Source organism: Homarus americanus, unplaced genomic scaffold, assembly GCF_018991925.1.
Source record: "Homarus americanus isolate GMGI-L3 unplaced genomic scaffold, GMGI_Hamer_2.0 scaffold11302, whole genome shotgun sequence".
Lineage (NCBI taxonomy): Eukaryota > Metazoa > Arthropoda > Malacostraca > Decapoda > Nephropidae > Homarus > Homarus americanus.
Window position 1 is genome coordinate 2,443,634 of NW_024736744.1, and position 20,742 is coordinate 2,464,375.

Genomic DNA, 20,742 nt, shown 5'->3' on the forward strand with positions numbered 1-20,742 from the left:
ATAGGTTAGGGTTATTATTAACGTTTTGTTCATCCAGTAAATTTTAGATATTAAGTTTTGAAATGAGTAGTTTAAACGAATCCAGGAAAAAGACACGGGAAAAAACCTAACCTAACATTAATATAACTTAACCTAACCTATGTGCAATGATGCCATCATATATATATTGTGTTGTAAATGTATACAAGTCATGTGACTTTTTTCCTGTGACTTTATTTCCATTCACCGTTTGGACACTAAGACTTTTCTTGTACTGTACTTTTACTTTTACTTTTATCCTCTTCGCCGCTGATCGGCTTGTTAGCCGCTTGGGCGATCGGTCACGACTCTTTTCCTTTATATTCTTCACCAAAAGGTCGGCTCGCTAGCCGCCCGGGCGATCGGTCACGTCTCTGTCACGCACTGTTGGCAAATACTGGGCATGCACCGGCTCCTGAATGTACCTGAACCCGCTCCAGTGTTGGTCAAGTCTTCTCTTGAAAGAGCTCACACTCGGTGCCGTCACAACACTTTCTGGTAGATTGTTCCAAGAGTTTACAACCCTCACTCCGAAAAAGTTTGCCCTCACGGTTTTCCGGACTTGCGGCTTCTTCAATCTTGAGCTGTGACCCCTTGTGGGGCGAGCGTCCGCCAGCTCCAAGTAAGGACACTCAACTGAGTAGTGCCCCTGAGATGCTTATAAACCTCAACTAGGTCCCCCTTGCCCGTCTGTAGTATAAGCTAGGCAAGTTCAGGGCTTTGAAGTAGAAAAAAATGTGGGGCAAAATACTAAAAATAACACCAACCAAACCTTTGAAAACCTTACCTAATGTTTCCTAACTTGTAAAAATGTTAAGAATCACTGTTGAGTTTATGGAGCCCTTCTCATCTGAACACCGAAATCTAACACCAAAATATACCCAAATCCAAAAACATCATTACTTACTTGATACCGAAAAAATGAATTAGGGAAATTGTTTATAGTTTTAGGGTTTTTACTGATTAGAAAACGTTAAGGCAGGTTTAAATGATAATTTTGTTGTGTGTTTCCTCTTCTTCAGAGCCCTGTCCACTTTAAACAAATAATATTATTGGTAATTTTATTGATAAAAATACTCAAAAAATATAGAAAGTGTCATATAATTGCCTAAACTACTGATTCCAAATCTTGAAATCCTAAAATTCACTGGATGACTGAAACAATAATTTTACCTAGGTTAGGTTAGGTTAGGTTTGGTTCATAAACTATAAATTGTAAATAATATATAATAAAAATAAGGATTTAAAAATTATTATTATTTTCCCTTTGGCTTTTTTTCCAACACTCATTTGTCATAGATGGTCAGATGCCCTTTCATTTGAGACCTTAACAAGATGGCCAAGGAGAAATGTGAGAACATGAACCTTGAAGATAACCCCTGTCCCAGGCAGGAGAGATTTCACCTACCACAAACATGGCAATAATATGGTAACTTGAATCAAAAGCCTGATTATGATGGAACGGTGTATCAAAGTCAGGGAAATAAGCATCGAGGTTGGTATTACTACACATTGGGGGATGTTTAAGGATTCTCCTGAGAGGTGCAGTGGCTGAATGGATACAGCACACTCATCTCCTGTTATAAGGGTCACTGGGCTCCTTGGACACTCCCAACTGTAAATATGTACAGTACCTAACTTTACAAGTTGGGGAAGTGAATCCAGTTGATTGCAGTGCTGGCCATATTGCCTCCTAATGTGCAGTTATGCCTATAGGACCCACTTTCAAGTTTTCTCCAAGTTGATTTCTGCAAAGCCTCAGCTTCTTGTTGCTAGCACCTTGAATAGCACAAAGCTATCCAGCCAACTTCTATCTTGTCCAGATTCATCATGATCACTCCAAGTCATTATGCTGATAAAATCCTGGCTTCATGACTATGGTTTTGAGCAACTCAACTGTCCCCTATACAGCCTAGATCTGGCCCCAAGCAACTATCATCTCTTACAATGGCTGCCATTTTCAAAAGGATGAGGAGCTGGTGGAAGCAATTAATGTGTGGTTTGAGGAGCAGTTGTGAGATTTCTATAAGAGTGACTTAGTGAATTTGAAGGACAAGTGAAGTAAGTCTATTGAAGTCCAGGGACAATTAATATAAGAGTTCTTGCACTTTTTTAGAATACAATACTGTACTGTATACAGTACTCAGTTAACATGTAGATTAATGCTGCCAACGATTCTAGCATGAACACACCGCTTTTCCACCATAATTTCTTTTTTAATTACTATTGACAGTATTCCCTTTTGGGAAAGTGTTTTTTTTTTTATCTATACTATAATACTGCATTTAGTCGTCGGCGAGCCATGAGAGCGGGAGTGCTTAGTGTTCAGGTCGTCTGAATTGCATGACCATGCATGTAATACATGACCCAACTCTGAAAAATTGCATTTCCCCAATGGAGGAATACATTACATTAGGTTAAATAAGGATAAGTTAAATACTTACAACATTATATAACCACTCGGGGGGGGGGGGGTCGAAGGGGGACAAAGCCCCCCCCACTCTGGGTTAGGTCAGGCTAATGTTTGACCATGATTGAAAAAACATTATTTTTTTTGTTTTTTCCTCAGAAAAAAATATATCCAATAAAAAACAGCAGCAAATTTCATGTAAGAAATGTTTTTTCTGGCAAAATTGCCTTATAATAGGGAAACTACATTACAGTAGTTTGTGCAGATAGAAGAATTTGCCTAGCAAGTTATTTTAAGCTGTTATCAATGTCATGGTAAATCATCCTAACGCACTTATACAGTAGTCCCTTTTGCCTTGACCCCACTCATCACTCTAAGCCCATGCAGTATCTTATTTTGTCACTGAAACAAGTATTTTATCTTGCTTATACAGTACTCTACATGGTTATTAATACCTGTACATAAATTGTCTGTTTCTTTCACAAATGGGACTTCATAAAGGTTAGGCACCCAAAGAGCCTAACTGAAGGCTCAATACCCCAGCTTTATTAATCTGAAATTTAAGCACCCTGTCAGTATCAAGGGTACCTAATTTTTAGGTGATGATGCATTTGTTTATGAGGAAAATCAAGATTCATCTATTTCCATATTAATCATAGGACCACCAAATAGGATTTGTTTGAAAAGCCTCATGCACACTACCCCCCCCCCCACCAAACAGAAGCTGTGAATCTCTAGTTCTGTATCTTTGGTCTAGCATTTCCATGTAAGGCTGCCCTAATTTTAGGAGTGTTTAATCCAGTTCATCAAATTATGGCAACTTTAACAATTGAAGTTTTTGAAGGCCAAGTTGATTAAGCCAATTAGTAACTGCCAAAGAAGCCTTACACAGTAGAGGTAGCATGACAGTCTGGTCAGTATTATGTGTCATGGTCTACTGCTATCTGGCTGAATAATATGGTAGCATGTCTCCTTAATATAAAATAACTTCAAGTCAAGTAGAAGTCACAGTGAACCTCAGAATTCACAGTAAATGTCCCCCCCCATCCTAAGTCAAGAAGGGGTGCCAGATTTTCATGGAATGGTGGACCTCAGTACCCACCTTTTGATTTGGCATCCCAGCTTAACCCATTTTAAGTTTAAACATCCAACAATACCTGGGCTGTCTATTCTTCATGAGATCCCACAAATGAAGCAAAGCAAAGACTTGATAAGTGTCTTAACCTAATCCAGTCAGTAGAATTGGGATTCATTCATAATGGACACCAGTACAAAGACACTAATCTTAACAGACCAAGTTTTAGCTCGTGGGCCTCAATTCTAAATGTGAGGTTTTCAGGACTGAGGGCCCATTTAAGTTGCATTCATCTATCATTCCTTTGAGCACGCCATCAAACTTTCTCTCCAAATTCTATATTGTACAGTAGGATTGCCACTTTTGTGCTTAACTCGTACTGCGACTTATGCCGCGAGGCTGAAAATCGCAAAAGTGGTGTGCAATGTGTATGTGTTAAATGGTCAATTGGTACCTTTACTGCCACTTCATCACCTCAATAACCCCTCTGTAACCACCTCTGAAACAACCACATATTCAGACATACTAATACAACAAGTACAGGTGATATACAAAATTGTATAGTATAGTATAGTACAGTACCAACCTTGACACAATTTTTGAACAGTTCGATATGACTGTCTTCTGTGATCTGAGACAGGGAGCTGTCTTTACTGGCCCCTTGCTTCATCCCCACCAGCTGCTATATCTAGTAAACCATCCTCATAGCCTTCAACGTCCAAGTCTTCATGCTGTAACACCTCATTCATGTTTAGGTCATCCACATTCTCGTCCACTGTCCCGTCATCTGCCTCATCCACAATCATATCTCGTATGGCAGCTGCAGGTTCTTGCCTGAGAAACCTTGTGGTAAGAGATTGATGGAGGCCGTTCACTCAAACATTGTAGATGGCTTTGTAGTGGTCTGTTAAGTGGTTCAGACGAGGAAAGACGGTGGTTTGAGATGTGCACGGCCATATTTGGGTTTATCCGACGTGAAATTGGTAAGCAATTCTGCGAAAAATAATGATTTGGGATTTTTGCACCTTGCCATGAAACCAGTAGATACCACGAAAGTGGCAATCCTACTGTAATCTGAAACAACGGTCAAACACATTGCTAGAAAATTTAAACCCAAAATTTGTGTTGAGTGGTTTATTGATTGATTGAGTAAAATATCTGGCATTGCAACCTGTGGCTATTTGAAAACGAAAATGAAAATCATGAGTTAAACTATGACATACTGTAAATAAAATAAAATTATATTAATTTTAAATAGCAAAAAAAAAAAAATACTCCTTTAAAGATCACAAGTGGTTAAGTACCCCTATTACAGTTAAGAGTGATTTATTGAGATGGGTAAACTGCTACGTAAACTAGATGGATATTTTTGGAAGGGGAACACCTCAGCAGAACATGTCTGGTACAGAAGCTAGAAGGGGTGAATGGCAGGCTGTCTTGGTCAACAACTGAGTTGACAAGAGTTTATGAAAAACAATGATACTGTATTAATAATACAAAGAAAACACAAATTATGATTTTATTATAAATCTTGCCATACTGACATACAAGGAATGGACAGAAATAATTACTGTATATACAAAGAATAATTACAAAATTAATAAGAGCATATAAATGGTAGTACCTTAGGTACACAGGAATCTTGCATCATATACATCATGCATAATCTTCATCACTTAAGAAGGGTCACTGACGGAACTGCAACACTACTTCCAAAGTTCTACAGTATGTATGGTAATTGCCTGACAATATTGAGCTGACTACATATCTATAATCTTAGATTTTGTGTTCTTGTTTCTTATTATTAATTCCTGAATCACTCCTTTGCACATGTGTTCCTTTATTTATCATTAACTCTCACACATTGTATAACAGTTAAACAATGTAATTTTTAATAAATAATACAAAAAGGTTCACACTGACTATCATAGACCATGCAGAGAGTGTACATGTAACTGATGGTTCAAGTTCTAGTAGCAGCAAGACCAAGAAGTCGTGAGATTTTGACATTTTGTAAGTGAGTGTTCTTCATGAACTCTACTATGTTTAACATAGTACCTTTTAACAGTGAAGAATCTTTGTGTTAAAATCACCTACATACTACAGTACTCTAACTGGACAGCAGTAGTAAGAAGTTTGCCTCACACTATTAACATTTACTTTCATCTGACTTGTGCAACAGTTTGGAACATAGGTACAGTAAGTCGTAACTCTGCTCCATGGACCTTCCAAAACATTAGAAGTTCAACTGCAATAGTATCAATCACATTCCCCCACTCCCCTTTCCCTGCAAATCCTATTTAACTAAATTTGCATTTTGATATTTATAAAGCGGCTCTGAAAATAAATGGAGAATAAAGGAAAATTACAAAAACCACCTTATTTGCCAAGCTGAATTAAGATTGTCATCAGATACAAGAAAATCTTGACACATAACCTCAGGTATCTCAAATTTATTTCATATTTCAAGGTACTGTATATAGTATAAATACTCTCCATATAAATAACTGTATTCTTCAACTCCCAATATAATACTGTACATACAAAGAAAATTAGTCTTCATTTCCTTTACTTAATGAATTTTAGAGTTGCCATTGTTCTTCCTTCTCTTACTAGAGGATACACAAAGGACCTACAAAAGGAAACAATATTCCCTCTGTGATGTAGCACTTGGAAAGGGGACATTAATATGATATATCACTATTCTGTAATTTGCTCTTATCTTATACAGGTGCTCCTCTACTTAAGAACATTCAACTTACAAACTTTCAGAGATACAAACATCATCACTGAGGGGGGTTACCTGCCAGAACAGTTGTTTAATGTGGATGAGACTGGATTATTTTGAAGAAAATTCCAGATAGAACAAACATTACCTAAGAGAAGAAGAGTGAGCCAGGTTTTAAGGCTGTATTAAAGGGTATAGCTGTACTAAATATCCATAATCTTTTAATTTTTTTCAATATGTTTGGTATCTACAAGAGTAAAGTTGGACTTACAGACAAGCCTCAGGAACGTAAAACATTCGTAAGTAGAGGAGCACCTGTACAGCATGTTTGTTTAATCAAGTTCTGCTTCGTTAATGTTTAATGTCTTTAAAAATGAAACAAAGATAAAAAAGAAGAATCAAAACCTGTAAGTTTGTAGTTCAACCTTTGCTCTCTAGGTCAATAATGTTTCTCCAGGACGATGAGGTTTAATTTCCTGTTGTTGAAACAAGGTTGTAATTTGTGAAGAATGAATAGTTTTAGACAGGAACTGGGCATAATATCACTCATATTTATTTTCAAACACAATGTAAACAGGCAGACATTTCTGGGACCAACTCCATTCTTATCCACAGGAGTCTCGCTTAATTTTGTTTTAATACAGTACAGTACTACAACCTCTGGCACCTTACGCTACATCAGCCAGCTCTGTGAATGCCAACCTTGACAAACAGACTGACTCACTGAAGAACTTCTTGCCTTAGCTGCATCATCAACCATCCCAAACTTACCCAAAGTATGATTATTCCTTGGTACTGTACAATGATTCTTATAAATTACAGTATTACCTTTATTAATTCACAAAACCCCAACTTTCTTGGATTATTTCTTCCCACAGCTTATAGGTAGTAAAGTGATGTTGCCAGTGTTTACTGCATAAGCCAGCTCAGTGGATACTCATTCTGAGTGACCAAAACAACTTTGTGAGCACCACTTTCTGTCACAGTTCAGAATAAATTTTTGTTACTCTTAACTTTCTTTTTTCCTGTAATCACCCAGCACTGCAGCTCTATACTCTGACAATAAAGAAAGATACATCCTTCTGTGGAGTTTGAATTGGAGAAAATTACTGCAGTACAGTACTTTATTATTATATATATATTTTTTTTTTTACTGAGATTAGCACACCCGGGCACAGGTCAATGACCCACATCGGGGTCTGGGGAGCAAAAATTTAATAATAATAATAATAATAATAATAATAACAATAATACAGAAATTCATAATAAATAAAATGTATAAAAAATATAAGTATTGAAATAATAATAATGATGATAATAATAATAATAATAATACAGTGACCCTCGTTAACACCTCGGTTAACGAATTTCGATTAACGAACTGCCTTCCATATGATCTTCAATTCGTTAACGAAAAAAAACGGAGTTCTTAATTCCACTTCAACATGTTTTCGCTTGCACCGAACACCAGCTTTAGTATCAGTCCGCCAATACATTAATCGGTTCTAGGGCTTAAATTCCTTACTATTTTAGTAAATATCAAGAAGTTTATACTATTCAATAATTTTAAAGTTTAGTATTCAATTTTTTAGTCATTTTAACAATTATTGAACATAATTGAAGGTAAAGTGACTAGTTTAATGGCGACATCCAGCCTCTTAACACAGCAAACAGGAGTTAGTCTTTCTCTGTTTTCACTGGAGGTAACATCTTGCTTGAGACTCTCTTCAACTAAACGCTTTTTTTCTGTGTTTCCAAGCAAATTATTGGTCATTTTGAAATATATTTTACATATTGACAATATATAATGCAGTGCAGTGTTGATTTAAAGAAAATAATCTTGAATTACACCAAGAGAGCTAAAATTTTATGGGTGAAATGGCGCCATGGGGTGACTTCTCTTCCACCCCAATGCCTTCTCTTCTTCCTTCTCCTCCACCCCCATTCTAAATCCCATCATCATCATCATCATCATCCAGGAGCCTTCTACATACACACCTCAAAGTAAGTGAACTTTTCTACCATTTTTGTTGAATTTAGGAAATTTTCGGTGAGCTGGAACCAATTACCCAAAAACCCATTGAAACAATGGTTTCGGTTAACGAACTTTTCGGTTAACGAACGACCTTCTGGAGCGGATTGAGTTCATTATGGAGGGTCACTATAACAATAATAATAATAAAAACATACAAAAATTTAAAATAATGATCAAGAGTGAGAATCAATATATGTACAGTAAGTCCGCGCTTAACGTCGTCCCTCTTAACATTGTTTCGGTGCTACTGTACATTGCTAAAGTTTAGAGACCAAAAATTCGTTTAACGTCCCGGTGATCTGAAACTACGTGGTTTTGTGTCGTCACGGACTACTTTATATGGTGCATCACCCTCTCTTGTCTGGCCCCACTATGCTCTCTTGGCTCGTCACAGAGTCTCAGTGACTCACCACCCTCCTCCTCTCCCGCCCTCCTCCTCTGCTCCCACCGCCTCCTCCGCTCCCCCATACTCCCTCCGCTCCCCATACTCCCTCCGCTCCCCACCGCCTCCCTCGCTCCCACCATACTCCCTCCGCTCCCACCGCCTCCTCGCTCCCACCATACTCTCCGCTCCCCATACTCCTCCCGCTCCCACCATACTCTCCTCGCTCCCCACTACTCCTCCGCTCCCCACCGCCTCCTCGCTCCCCACCGCCTCCTCCATTCCCCACCTCCCTCTAGCTCCCACCACCCCTCCTCCTCTACACGCCCTCTCCCTCTCTCCCTATACTCCTCCGCTCCCCTCTCCCTCCCGCTCCCCGCCTCCTCCGCTCCCACCCATACTCCTCCGCTCCCATACTCCTCCGCTCCCCGCCTCCCTCGCTCCCACCGCCTCCTCCGCTCCCTTCTCCTCCGCTCCCACCATACTCCTCCGCTCCCACCATACTCCTCCGCTCCCACCATACTCCTACGCTCCCACCATACTCCTCCGCTCCCACCATACTCCTCCGCTCCCACCATACTCCTACGCTCCCACCATACTCCTCCCTTCCCGCCATCCACCTCCTCTGCTTCACTACCCACCACACACTCGCTCTACCACCTCCGCCCATCGGTGAGTACCAATACAAACTTAGTAGTTGTTGTTATATATATGTATGTTTATATGCTGCCTTTATTGAATATATATATTATATATTATGTTACTTCTTATCAAAGTCAGAAAGTGTTTAGGCTTGTGTAAACACGAAATGTGTTAGGCAAGTTGTAACCAAGAGCAGAGAATAAACGCCCAGCCAGACCGACCATGTGCTTGTCATTCTCCCATTAAATAAAGCAAGATACTACAGTTGTATATGTATGCATTAATTTCTATAGAAATAGCAATGATTTTCTGTATATGTAATGTATTTCATGGGGCAAACGGAGGCTCAGGAACATAACTCCCGTATTTTATCTATTTCTTAAGAGGAAAATTGATCCGCTTAACGTTGTTTCGTATAACATCGCGTTTTTAGGAACGTAACCCCGACATTAAGCGAGGACTTACTGTATGTTGTGTTGTCAAGGTAAGAGAAACAATTGAGACCCTGCAATTGTGTGTAAATGAGGCAGAAATTCAGATCAGCAACCTGGGACTTGGTCACAGTTTTCGTGATGCCATATGGCAGCAGGGTCTACCATTAGACAACACATTATGCTTCCAATATCTTCCCAGGGGGTACATAAGAACATAAGAATGGAGGAAACTGCAGCAGGCCTATTGGCCCTTACTGGGCAGTCCCATTTACACCCAACCCCTATCACTCATATATCCATTCAACCTATGTTTGAAGCTATCCAGCGTATTCGAGTTAATGATGATGTTTGGTAACTTGTTCCACTCGTCAACTACTCTATTTCCAAACCAATGTTTACCTATTTTGCGCCTAAATCTAAATTTGTCTATTTTAAAACCATTGTTACGAGTTCACTCCTGGTTGGATAGTTGGAAAACCTTTGTAATGCATTACTCTTCCTTCTCATCTCAAAGGCATTAATCACTCAGGAATTATACTCTATTTACATCTAACCACATTACTCTTTTGTCATTCACAGAGCATTGTGAATTCTACCTTTAAAATATCATAAAAACAAATGTAAAAATGAAGGTACCGAGTGTAGTAATGCAAAAACAAAACATAAAGAACTAAACATCAAGAAAAAATTAAAATTCTCCAAAAACTCAAAATGGAAACGCAGTGACCAATGTGGTGTAGGAACCACAGTTTATGGCTTAAAATATGTGACAAATTACTAAAGTTTTTATGCTAATCATGAATCAGATATGGCCATGTGAAAAGGGAAATACCTCTGTGAAGTCAAAGTTGCCTGTAAAGAAAAGATATTTTACAAGTACAGTAAGTCCTCGCTTAACGTCGTGGATCCGTTCCTGAAAACTCACTGATGGGCAGAGGTGGAGCAAGTGTGTGGTGGGTAGTGGAGAGGAGGAGGGTGGGAGAGGAGGAGGGCGGGAGAAGAGGAGGGTGGCAGAGGAGGAGGGCGGGAGAGGAGGAGGGTGGCGAGTCACTGAGACCCGGAGGGTGGTTCCTCCTCCCCTCTGACTGGGTGAGAAAGGGTGATGCGTCATACAAAGTAGTCCCTGACGACATTATGCCGAATCGGCGGGACGTTGACGGAATCATGGGTATCTAAAGAGTAGCGATATTATAACGAAACAACGTTGTCGAGGGTAACTTTAAACATGATTTACTGTACAGGTATAACTATACAAACAGCACAAGTCACCTGTATAGTATTTGCTCTGAGATGTTCTAGCTGCTGATGATTCACCGGGTGATTCAACCCTCCACCTCTGCATCCTGCCATCTCATCTTTCAATGCTTCAACTCTAAGTTAATTAACATATACAAATAAAGTGTCATTCTTGTACATGTTCCACACCAGTGGATTGGTCAGCTGATGGCATGTCATGTCTTTTACATGTTTTCTGGGTGTTGGACCTTCACTCAGTATCACCTGTACACTTGTGCTGCCAATATTACTCCTTTGTTACTAAGAAAACATAGTGGATTGTAAAATACTTAAAACCAAACACAAAAGTGTGGTAGTGAGTGCAGTGGTGTTAAAAGAAAACATAAGTACTTAATATCAAAGAAAAAGATGAAATTCCATTAACTCAATAATTGTCAGTCAACAAGTAAACTGTGACCAGTATGGTCTCGGAACCAACAATTTATGACTTAGATGATGAAATGTAACAAAAGACTTAAGTTTTATGCTGATAGTGAGACAGACAGACATGGCCATGAGCAAAAGCATAAACCTTATTGAAGTTAAATCAGCCAGTATGGAAAAATTTACATTTCAGGACAATTTTGTGTGCTAAAGCTAACCAATTTCATGAACAGTCAAAAATTAAAGATTGTTGTGACTACATTGTTGGTTGGTTGAAGAGATATAAGAAGAGGAATAACATTATCTGGCTCCAAGTCAACGGAGAAAAGATGTTGCATTAGAGTATGTGATTTTTTTTCCAAATCAGTTAAAATGAATATTTGAGCCCTGATTAGATCTATTCTCATGAGATTGGCTTCTTCTGGCACTATACACCTATATGAACACTGGCCGGTAGTTTTGAATGTGATGTGTCAGGTGGAAAAGACACCATAGACAGAGCTACTGTGCTTGTGTATGTTAATGCTGCAGGCATACAAAAATATGAGGTACTAGAAAGCCCATCCCCATGCAATAATCTTGCCCCTGACCTGCAAGAGTAACTAATGAGATTGGATTACTCAGGAAATTACATCAGATTGGTTTGGCAGAATTTTACAAAGGAAGCGAGGGCTCCTTGCAAGCAGAAGGGACTTCCCAACGTTTCCATTAAATAATTTTGTAAGATAACTACTCACCCCATCCACCTGCTGAACCCTTGGTAAAACAAACAAGGAAAACAGCAGGAAAACGTTGATGTTCATGTTGTTGATGATGATGATGATGATGATGATATATATGCAATGTACGTTTTCCCAAATTGTACTTCTCTAATCCAGCCAATGGATTATGGAGTAATTTGTAGTCTAGATCAAATAATAATTAAAATAATTCATACCTTACTAGTGCAATGTAATCAAAGTCAACTGACAGTCAATATATAAAATAAAAAAGAATAATTTTGAAAAACCTGCACCTCAGTGTATCAAAAGTGCTCAAGAATACAGTACAGGTATTTACATAAGTAATCTGAGTCATGTACACACACTGGGGGTTAAGCTGTAATGCATAACTGACACTACAACACTTGAAAATCTTCAGAGTTTTTCCAGCACCCTACACACTTTGAGAGGTGACTTCCTGTTATAAAAGTTTTCAGTAGTACTAACAATATAGCACTGCCTTTATTCCATTATTGACTCTTGTACTTCTCTCACCATAAGAGCACGATGCAACATCTTGGAGATAGTGGCTGGCTGGACAACTTGAGTCGAAAACCAGGTCGGAGAATCAGGAACACAAGATCGCTCAGGATATACATAGTACATATGCCGTTGGTTGCGCACACTCTCAGGACTGTAAAAATATATATACTGTAATATATAATCCCAAAGTACCAGCAGATAATATAAAATTCAAAAGAAGGACATGCACAAGCGAAGTCAGGCAGACAGTAGACCAAGGATTGTTCAGGTAGTATGGATATACTAAAAGATTGACTAAAAACAGTTTATAGTTCAAAGAAAGGTGGGAGGAGGGTGAGGGGAAGAACAAGGAGAGGAAAGGATGTTAGTGGAGAACATGACACCAAATGACATAAAGGTGAGAGGAAAATGCTGCTAATGGGGTAACTGTTGAGGTAGAGGCCAGAGTGAGATTATAAGGGTTCTTCGGGGCCACTTACTGAATATATTTCCATACAAATAATAATCTCTGCAGATCCTAATGAGTATGACCACTACCCTGGAACATCATCCCAATAAAGTTCAAAATAAAAGAGAGAGACACAGAGAGATATTCCATTTTATGACCAAACTTGATCCAACTGGCACAATACCCCACCAAGTCTCTGTATTGAAAAACCAGGTAAACTTGAGACTGTTGGTGACTTGGACTAATTTCTGAATTGGTTATGTCCTTTTATCACAGCCCCAGGGTACCCCAGAGAAAATCTTTACTAATATTTATCATAATTCATGATAATATGTCCACTTGTGAGTACAGCATTTATTATCTTGCTCGGCCATAAGCAGTAATCCAGTTTTCAACTATCAGTTGCAGCTATGTCTAGGTAATGTGATGTCACAACTCATAGCCTTTTACTCTGAATGGTGTCTCTTGTTTCTAAAGATCCCTTTTTCAGGTACTTGTAATGATGTAAAGGCATAACTAACTCATGACAAAGTCCCAGTCACTAATGTTTAAGGTTTAACTTGATTTTTCTGTCTGCATATTTAGTGAGGTAATACTGTAAAGTGCATGATTTGTGAAAAACAGGTGCCAGGATAAAAAAGTATCTAATCTGTACTGTACCAAGTTTTTAAACCTTTGAGAGGATTAATTTTTAATAAGTTAAAATTTTAACCAAATACTTGCTTATACAGTGTAAATGTAAATAAATTATTCTTACCATTTAGAAAGGTAAAATTCATACAACTTGACAGGGCATCTTAGGGGGTCGTCTCTATTCTCGTGCATTTCATAATTTCTCTTCATTTTTCCACCTGTAACACAGATTTACAAGCTTCATTTGCTAGTTATATGAACATTATAAATAAGGAATAATTTATATTAGTAAAAACCTGAATAATAACTCACTTCTGAAGGCAGACAGCCAAATACTTTTATAAATGTACTGTAACCACTGACTTGTGCTCTTGACAATAACTTTACAAACTGTACAAGGGGCCCCCCCAAATTTGCGGGGGATAGGTTCTCAAAATGGCACAAATAGCCAGATCCACGAATAAAATTTGCAGACGAGGGGTTACATTTTTACTTGTGTACAAAGAAATGTATACAGTATTCCCTTTATGTGTTTGCCCTTAAAACAATTAGAGTGTGTGTGTGTGTGTGTTTTCTATTACAGTCCTTTATTAATAGAGCACGGACTTGAGGGAAGACTGTCACATTTTTAATAAATTTGTTTCTGATTATTTGTGAGAGAATTTTCCAATTATTATTTATTTGTACAATGGACCCTCGATTAACGAACACAATTGGTTCCACACAGTTGGCTGTTAACCGAAAATTTCATTAACTGAATCTTTTATTTCAATGAGATATTGGGTAATTGGTTCCAACTCACAGAAAAAGTATACATACAAAGTACTGTATACCAGTAATAGAATTAACAAAACATTAAATATAAACTAAATACAATACAGTACTGTACTGCACAATAATAAATAAAAAACACTGTATTTTAACTTACTTTGAGGCGTGTATGTCGTATTCCCGGCAGCTTTGTTTACACATCAAACGGCTGATTGGAGAGGAAGTCGATGATGACATGCCATATTCTTTACAGAGTGCATTGATTCTAATGCCTTCTTCCTGTTTCATAACAATTTCTGCACTGTATATTATCAATATGTTAACTAAATTTCAGAATGACCAATAATTTTAATATAAAAAATGCAAAAATATTCAAGAGCACAACTTTCTTGATATTTACTCCACTGGAAACGAATGTAAACATAGAACAGATTACCGTATTGGATGACCAGCCGATCAGCCGATGCGCAAAACAAAGCACGTTTCTCGTAAGGCTGTCGTTAATCGAAGTTTTGTTCGTTAATGGAACCGAAAATCCTTTTGGGAGCCAATTCGTTAACCGAAATTTCGTTAATCGAACCGTTCGTTAATCGAGGGACCACTGTATGTGTTTTGAGTGTGTATGTCTACACACACACACATATTTACAATACAAGTAAAGGAAATTACTGTCTCTAGAACGAATAGCTCCCTGTCCCAGGCGTGTAAATGCCGGTAACTTTAAAACTACCCACAGACATTCTTGGGTACATCCAGGGTGTCATCCGCGAATAACCGAGAACCGTGAAGTAAAACTCCGTGAACTTGGGGGGAATACTGTATTTTAAAAGCAATGACCTAAGGTGGAATATGAGAAAAAAGCTTAATAATAATAATAATAATAATAATAATAATAATAATAATAATAATAATCATACACACATACACACTGATAGATATAAGAATAGCACCATCAAATCTATTGTTAAAATAATAAACAGCTCCTGATTTATGTACTGTACAGCCCTGTAAATATATTGAACGTATATCATTATGTCTAAATCACATGTAAGTTTGCATATTTTCAGCCACCGGCTGCAATTTTATTAATAAACCGTTTATCACACACACACACACAAACACACACACACAAGGTTCCCATTTTAGAACTCAACCTGGCCTAGACCATCCATGTACTGTATACTGTACTGTAGTCCGTGAGTTTAAAACCTGTAAAGTCCTTGAAACTTATAAATGGAACTCATACATTTTTCTGCTAAAACTTATCTCATAAAAATATTGACAACTGGGATGAATCTATTGACTAGTTATACATTCTTGTTGAAGCAAAAAATTTTTCAGTAGAGTGTGAAGAGTAACTCCATTCCTAACATCACTTCCCATCTGATCACTTCATGCCATTCCTTCACTCTTCAAAGAAATTCTTTCAATATAAGTTGGGGTGGTCATTATCAGCACTTACTGTAGATATAGTAACCCATGACAAAGAAAAAGATGCATTGCAAAGGGGAGAACTGATATCAGAGCTTCATACAAGACATGCAAGCTGCCTCTGCAATACCGTAATTTCTTCCAACTGTACATGCCATGATGATATGTGTGCACTCCACATAAGGGTATATCTTTCTGTGATAAACTTACTATGATTTCTAATAATGTAATAATTTTCTTTGCCCACCTTCATCCATAGATCTCTTTGGATAATATCTAAGTAGAGTCGTTCTCGTGACAGTGCCTTCCTGCCCGACATTTGTCCGTTTCCACTGTTTCACAATTTGTACAAACGACAGTGCTTGGTGCTCCTCTACAGTCTGAAGAGTAACATAATAGATTAATTTTATTATTGGTTACCCACTCTCACCTGGCAACCTTTGGTCAGAGCCGTGTTGGATGAGAGAAGTTCCCACTAAACAGAAGGTTGATAATTAATGGTACACTTAGCCTAATGCCCCGTAATGTTATGGATTTCTTTATACAGGTTGTACCTCTCTAGTCCGGCAACCTCGGGACCTGACCGGTGCCAGACCATGGAAATTTCCGGACCATGGAAATTCACCCTTTTCCTGGATAGATAGTGACTTGTGCATACACTTGGAAGCACTAGCACCACTTTCACTGCTTTATGGTCTCTCTGAAGATATATTGAAGGGTTAAATGTTGTACAGTAGGTTCTCAAATTTCGCGAGTTTTTAATTCAACGTCTTTTATTTGGACACAAAAAAAACACTGCATAATTTATAATTTTGACGGTGGAAACTCGAATTTCGACGGGTTTGAGCGCCCCGCCAACGTTCAGACGTGCCCAATTGTGTAAACAGCGCCATTTCTCTGTGTACAAAACATTCATTAATGTTTATTACTGAATGTCTTTTTGATTGAATTAATGCTTATGTGTGCAAAATTAACAATACAATTCATTAATAATACGTAGAATATAAAAACACACGAGGAGACGAGACAGCATAGTTTTCGTTGTTTACAAAACCAGTGACTGACTGGTTCTACATATAAAACTGAAGAAAATAAGACCCTGGTTGTAGCTGTAGTAAAATTAATATGGTTGTTTTAAGTAATGTAATTTAATGTTAATAAATGGAACAATGGAAGTAGCTAACCATTAATGGTAAAAAAAAGTGAGATCGCGTCTGTAAGTGCACACATGTGAAAACATATCGTCATTACTCTACATAAGAATATGAAAGCAACACTTAATTACTGTTCATATATATTTTAATAAATGTTTCTGAATTTAAAAAAAAATTCTCCCCACCAGTCGTGGTAAAGTTGAAAACATAAAGACAGCCTTAATGTTGTTATGTGTGTTTTTACTCGGATGACGAAGTTGCCAAGCCATCAGGTTCAACTCTAGCTGAAGCTGTAGAACATAAGAACTTTTCTGTGTTGTTTTTAGTTTTTATTTAACTTTACCTGTGTTATTTTCGTTGGTTTATTAGGATGTTGCGTCATTACAGGTAGTAATTCGCCAAAAAAGTAGGGTAAATAAGGCCAAATTTAGCCAAACATCTAAAGTTCCAGACTCAAATTAATTTTCTCCATGGGCAAACTAAAATCGTTCCGGACCACGGGAGTTTCCGGACCACAGAATGCCGGACTAGAGAGGTACAACCTGTATATAAATTTGACACATCCAGTGAATAAATCTAATAATTAAACAGTAAATGATGATAATGATAATAAATTAAATAATGAGATAAACAGAGAAAATATGTACAATTCACATTCCAGGTCGCACTCAAGTCATAGTTGGCCACTTATCATCAAAACACTCAGGATCCAATGTGCACAAACAATGTTGAGTTATTTTTGCAGCCATATATACTAAAAGAAATATTTTAATACAGAAACACTTATGATTGATAAAAATTAACCAGTAAATATAATACTGCACAAAGGAAAGGTGTGTGCATGCCTTCAACAGAGGGCAGGTTCTCAACTGGCTCAGCCATGTCAATATTGTTATTATTATCAACTCTGTATCTGTATTTTTCTGGCTAAATAAACTCTTTCAACATCAATAACAGCCATTCGTCAACTGACCATCCATCACCGCGACCAGCAAATCCATCTACTGTATATAACCATTATTACCACTCAATAATATTAAACCATTAAGAATTTAACTGCAAGCAAGAAAGCATAAAAGAACAATAAAATTGTGATAATGATGATTTATTGAGAAGATTGTGATATTTTTTGCTTCTCACGGCCGATCGTCAACTGCTCAAGTTGTTTAATAATATCTAATTTCACCTTTAAAAAGTCTCTTCAGTTTCTTGATAAAATGTGTACTTGATGCAGCTCTGGGAGGCCATTTTTGTACTCTATGCACAATCTGAAATGGTTTCTAAAGACATAATTCCATGCAACTCTTGCTGCAAATGTCTCTACGCATCTTGAAAGTTCTAGTTGAGAGAACGTAATTTAATGTTTTACCTTTAATTTTCACAACGTGAAAAACATTTGTTTCTCTGGGAACCTTCAATATTTCATGAACAACCATAAAATTTTGAGACAATTTTTACATAATGATAAAGAAGTTTTCATTTTTGCTTTTTCAAGTGGTTCACTGAAGATGAAACACCATCAAACATTTAACACAACTATTAACCTGTAGCCAGTGTATGTCTCTTCCTCTTGGGAGACCAAGAGCCAGGAGTAATTAGACATTATGTACAACACTGTGAATTGGGGGGTAAATAATAATTTAATACTGTACCTACAAACATACAGCACCATCAGCAAAACTGTGCTTACCCCAGTGTGTCATGGGTTCAATCCCTGGGTTGGGTATGCAGGAGATGTTAATCAATGTGACTACCAAATATCACAGATTTTCTCTGGGTATTCTGACTTCTTATTGTACTAATGGCTAGTAAGCTGATAAGTCGTAGAAGTTACAAATTACAAAAAATTACAAAAACTTCAGGTTTACACACACAGTATACCTTGAGACCAACTCCTTTGGCAAAGCTGACCAAGGGGTCAATATTTTTTCCCACCATACAAGTCTTTTTCCTATGAGATACAAGCTAGATAAAGGGTGACCACACAGGCACTGAGCTCCTAACTCTTAGTTTTCAGTAACTTGTGGGTTACTTCACTACCTTGGTGGGATAGTAACCCACTGAAGGGTTGTACACTGCTATTGCTGGGTAAGGACTGTTGTACAAGGAAGGAGCCCAATCTTCCATGTTTGTCATTTCCAAATCCATTATCTTACTTACAGGACAACTGCTCTAACAATTGAACCAAACATACAGATGAAACAAGTTGCAGCCTGTGAGCTTATATATTTTTCTAAAGGAACTGATTCGCTAACACAAAGTATTAGAGCAAATCACCAAATGAACATAAGGGCAAGGGCCAGGGACTCTTCTACAAACATTACCAAATTGGTGACAAAACTAGATGACTCTTAATTCAACTACTGTACTGTACAGTACTATACTACCTACTGTACTACCTTCATAAGACATCTGAATTTATCAAAATGTTAGTACAGTGTGATCTGTTTTAAACACTACGATAATCTTCACATTTCATATATTCACTTAAAAGGTTAGGTAATTCTAACAAATGTCCATCAGTAAAAAAGTGATTAAATCTATTATACTACAAGGTCAATTTAGGAAACTTCACATGTAATACCGTACCTACGTGTCAAAAGCTTAATTTTGCATATTACAGTTATAAATCATTAAACATACCTTGAGTTTAAAAACTTTTGTGTTGAAATAGAAAAGTGTGTTTAGAAGAACTTGCGGAGTGTGTGCACCAAGCTGCCTGCACTCCCACAACATAGTTTCTGTTATTCTCGTCACTCCAACCGAACTTGGCGATGTAAGGCCTGAGGAAAATCATTGCAAACTTGGTTATAAGACATCCGTTTTTTTTTATTTTCTCTGCCTTAACGGATTTGTTTAAGAAAATATATATGCCATGTCATCAAGTAGTATTTTGTATTTTTTAGAGTGATATCATTTATTTGGTGCATTGTGAACTAATATTCAGAATTCCAAATGACCTCAATTTCTGCATCATTGTTTGATAAAGCCTTAACTTATTTTCTTAAAAAGTGGAACACTTTACTGTCCAGTACTGTTTGTTGCAGAGATATTATTATGAAATAAAAAACCTTCTTGACAAAGTACAACAATGTAGTGTGCGAGGTTCAAGGCATCCATATTACAATTATTAGACACATCAGTTATGAGTTAAAAAAAAATTTAGCAGTGTGTACTAACAAAATACTAAATGATGACCAACTCTAAGCTAAAACACAGGATTAAAGATGGGAGTTGGCAACAGGTACTACTGTATAGGCTAAAATAAACTTATTCACATACTGTACAGTACTGCAATTAATTTATTTTTTACTCTTTCAAGTCTTTTCCCAGCTAATGCAAGGTGGTCCCAAAAAAAGAGTAAATACACACACCTTGTAATTCTTTTATACAGTACTTACTATACTGAAAGAGATGTATTCTGCTATGGTATTCCTCTTCCACAACAAGGCTTTAAACCTGGTTCACCCGTTACTTCACACAAATAAGCACCATCCACCACCAGCACCAATTTTTCTCATCAATCAATGCCATGCTCCTGCTACCACTCTCTCACAGCTGCTGTCTGGATGTCCATCTCCCTTACTCCTAATACACTGTTCATCCTTTGCTCCATCCTACCATTTCCATTTTGGTCATTCCTTCTCCTTCCTACATGCTAATGTTTACTTTCCCTTT

General features: G+C 37.6%; 1 protein-coding gene across 2 annotated transcripts in view; it reads right to left on the reverse strand.

The window, feature by feature from the left end:
- Positions 1-11,197: 11,197 nt before the first annotated feature.
- Positions 11,198-20,742, reverse strand: part of LOC121872461 (zinc finger MYM-type protein 4-like) — a 74,173-nt gene continuing 64,628 nt past the window's right edge. For both annotated transcript variants that reach the window (XM_042375242.1, XM_042375241.1), the window contains 4 exons: positions 19,708-19,847; positions 16,158-16,290; positions 13,833-13,926; positions 11,198-12,778 (listed from right to left, as the gene is read on the reverse strand). In XM_042375242.1, the coding sequence (XP_042231176.1) occupies positions 12,607-12,778; positions 13,833-13,926; positions 16,158-16,290; positions 19,708-19,847 (539 nt within the window). In that variant the 3' untranslated portion in view covers positions 11,198-12,606. The remainder of the gene's footprint in view (positions 12,779-13,832; positions 13,927-16,157; positions 16,291-19,707; positions 19,848-20,742) is intronic.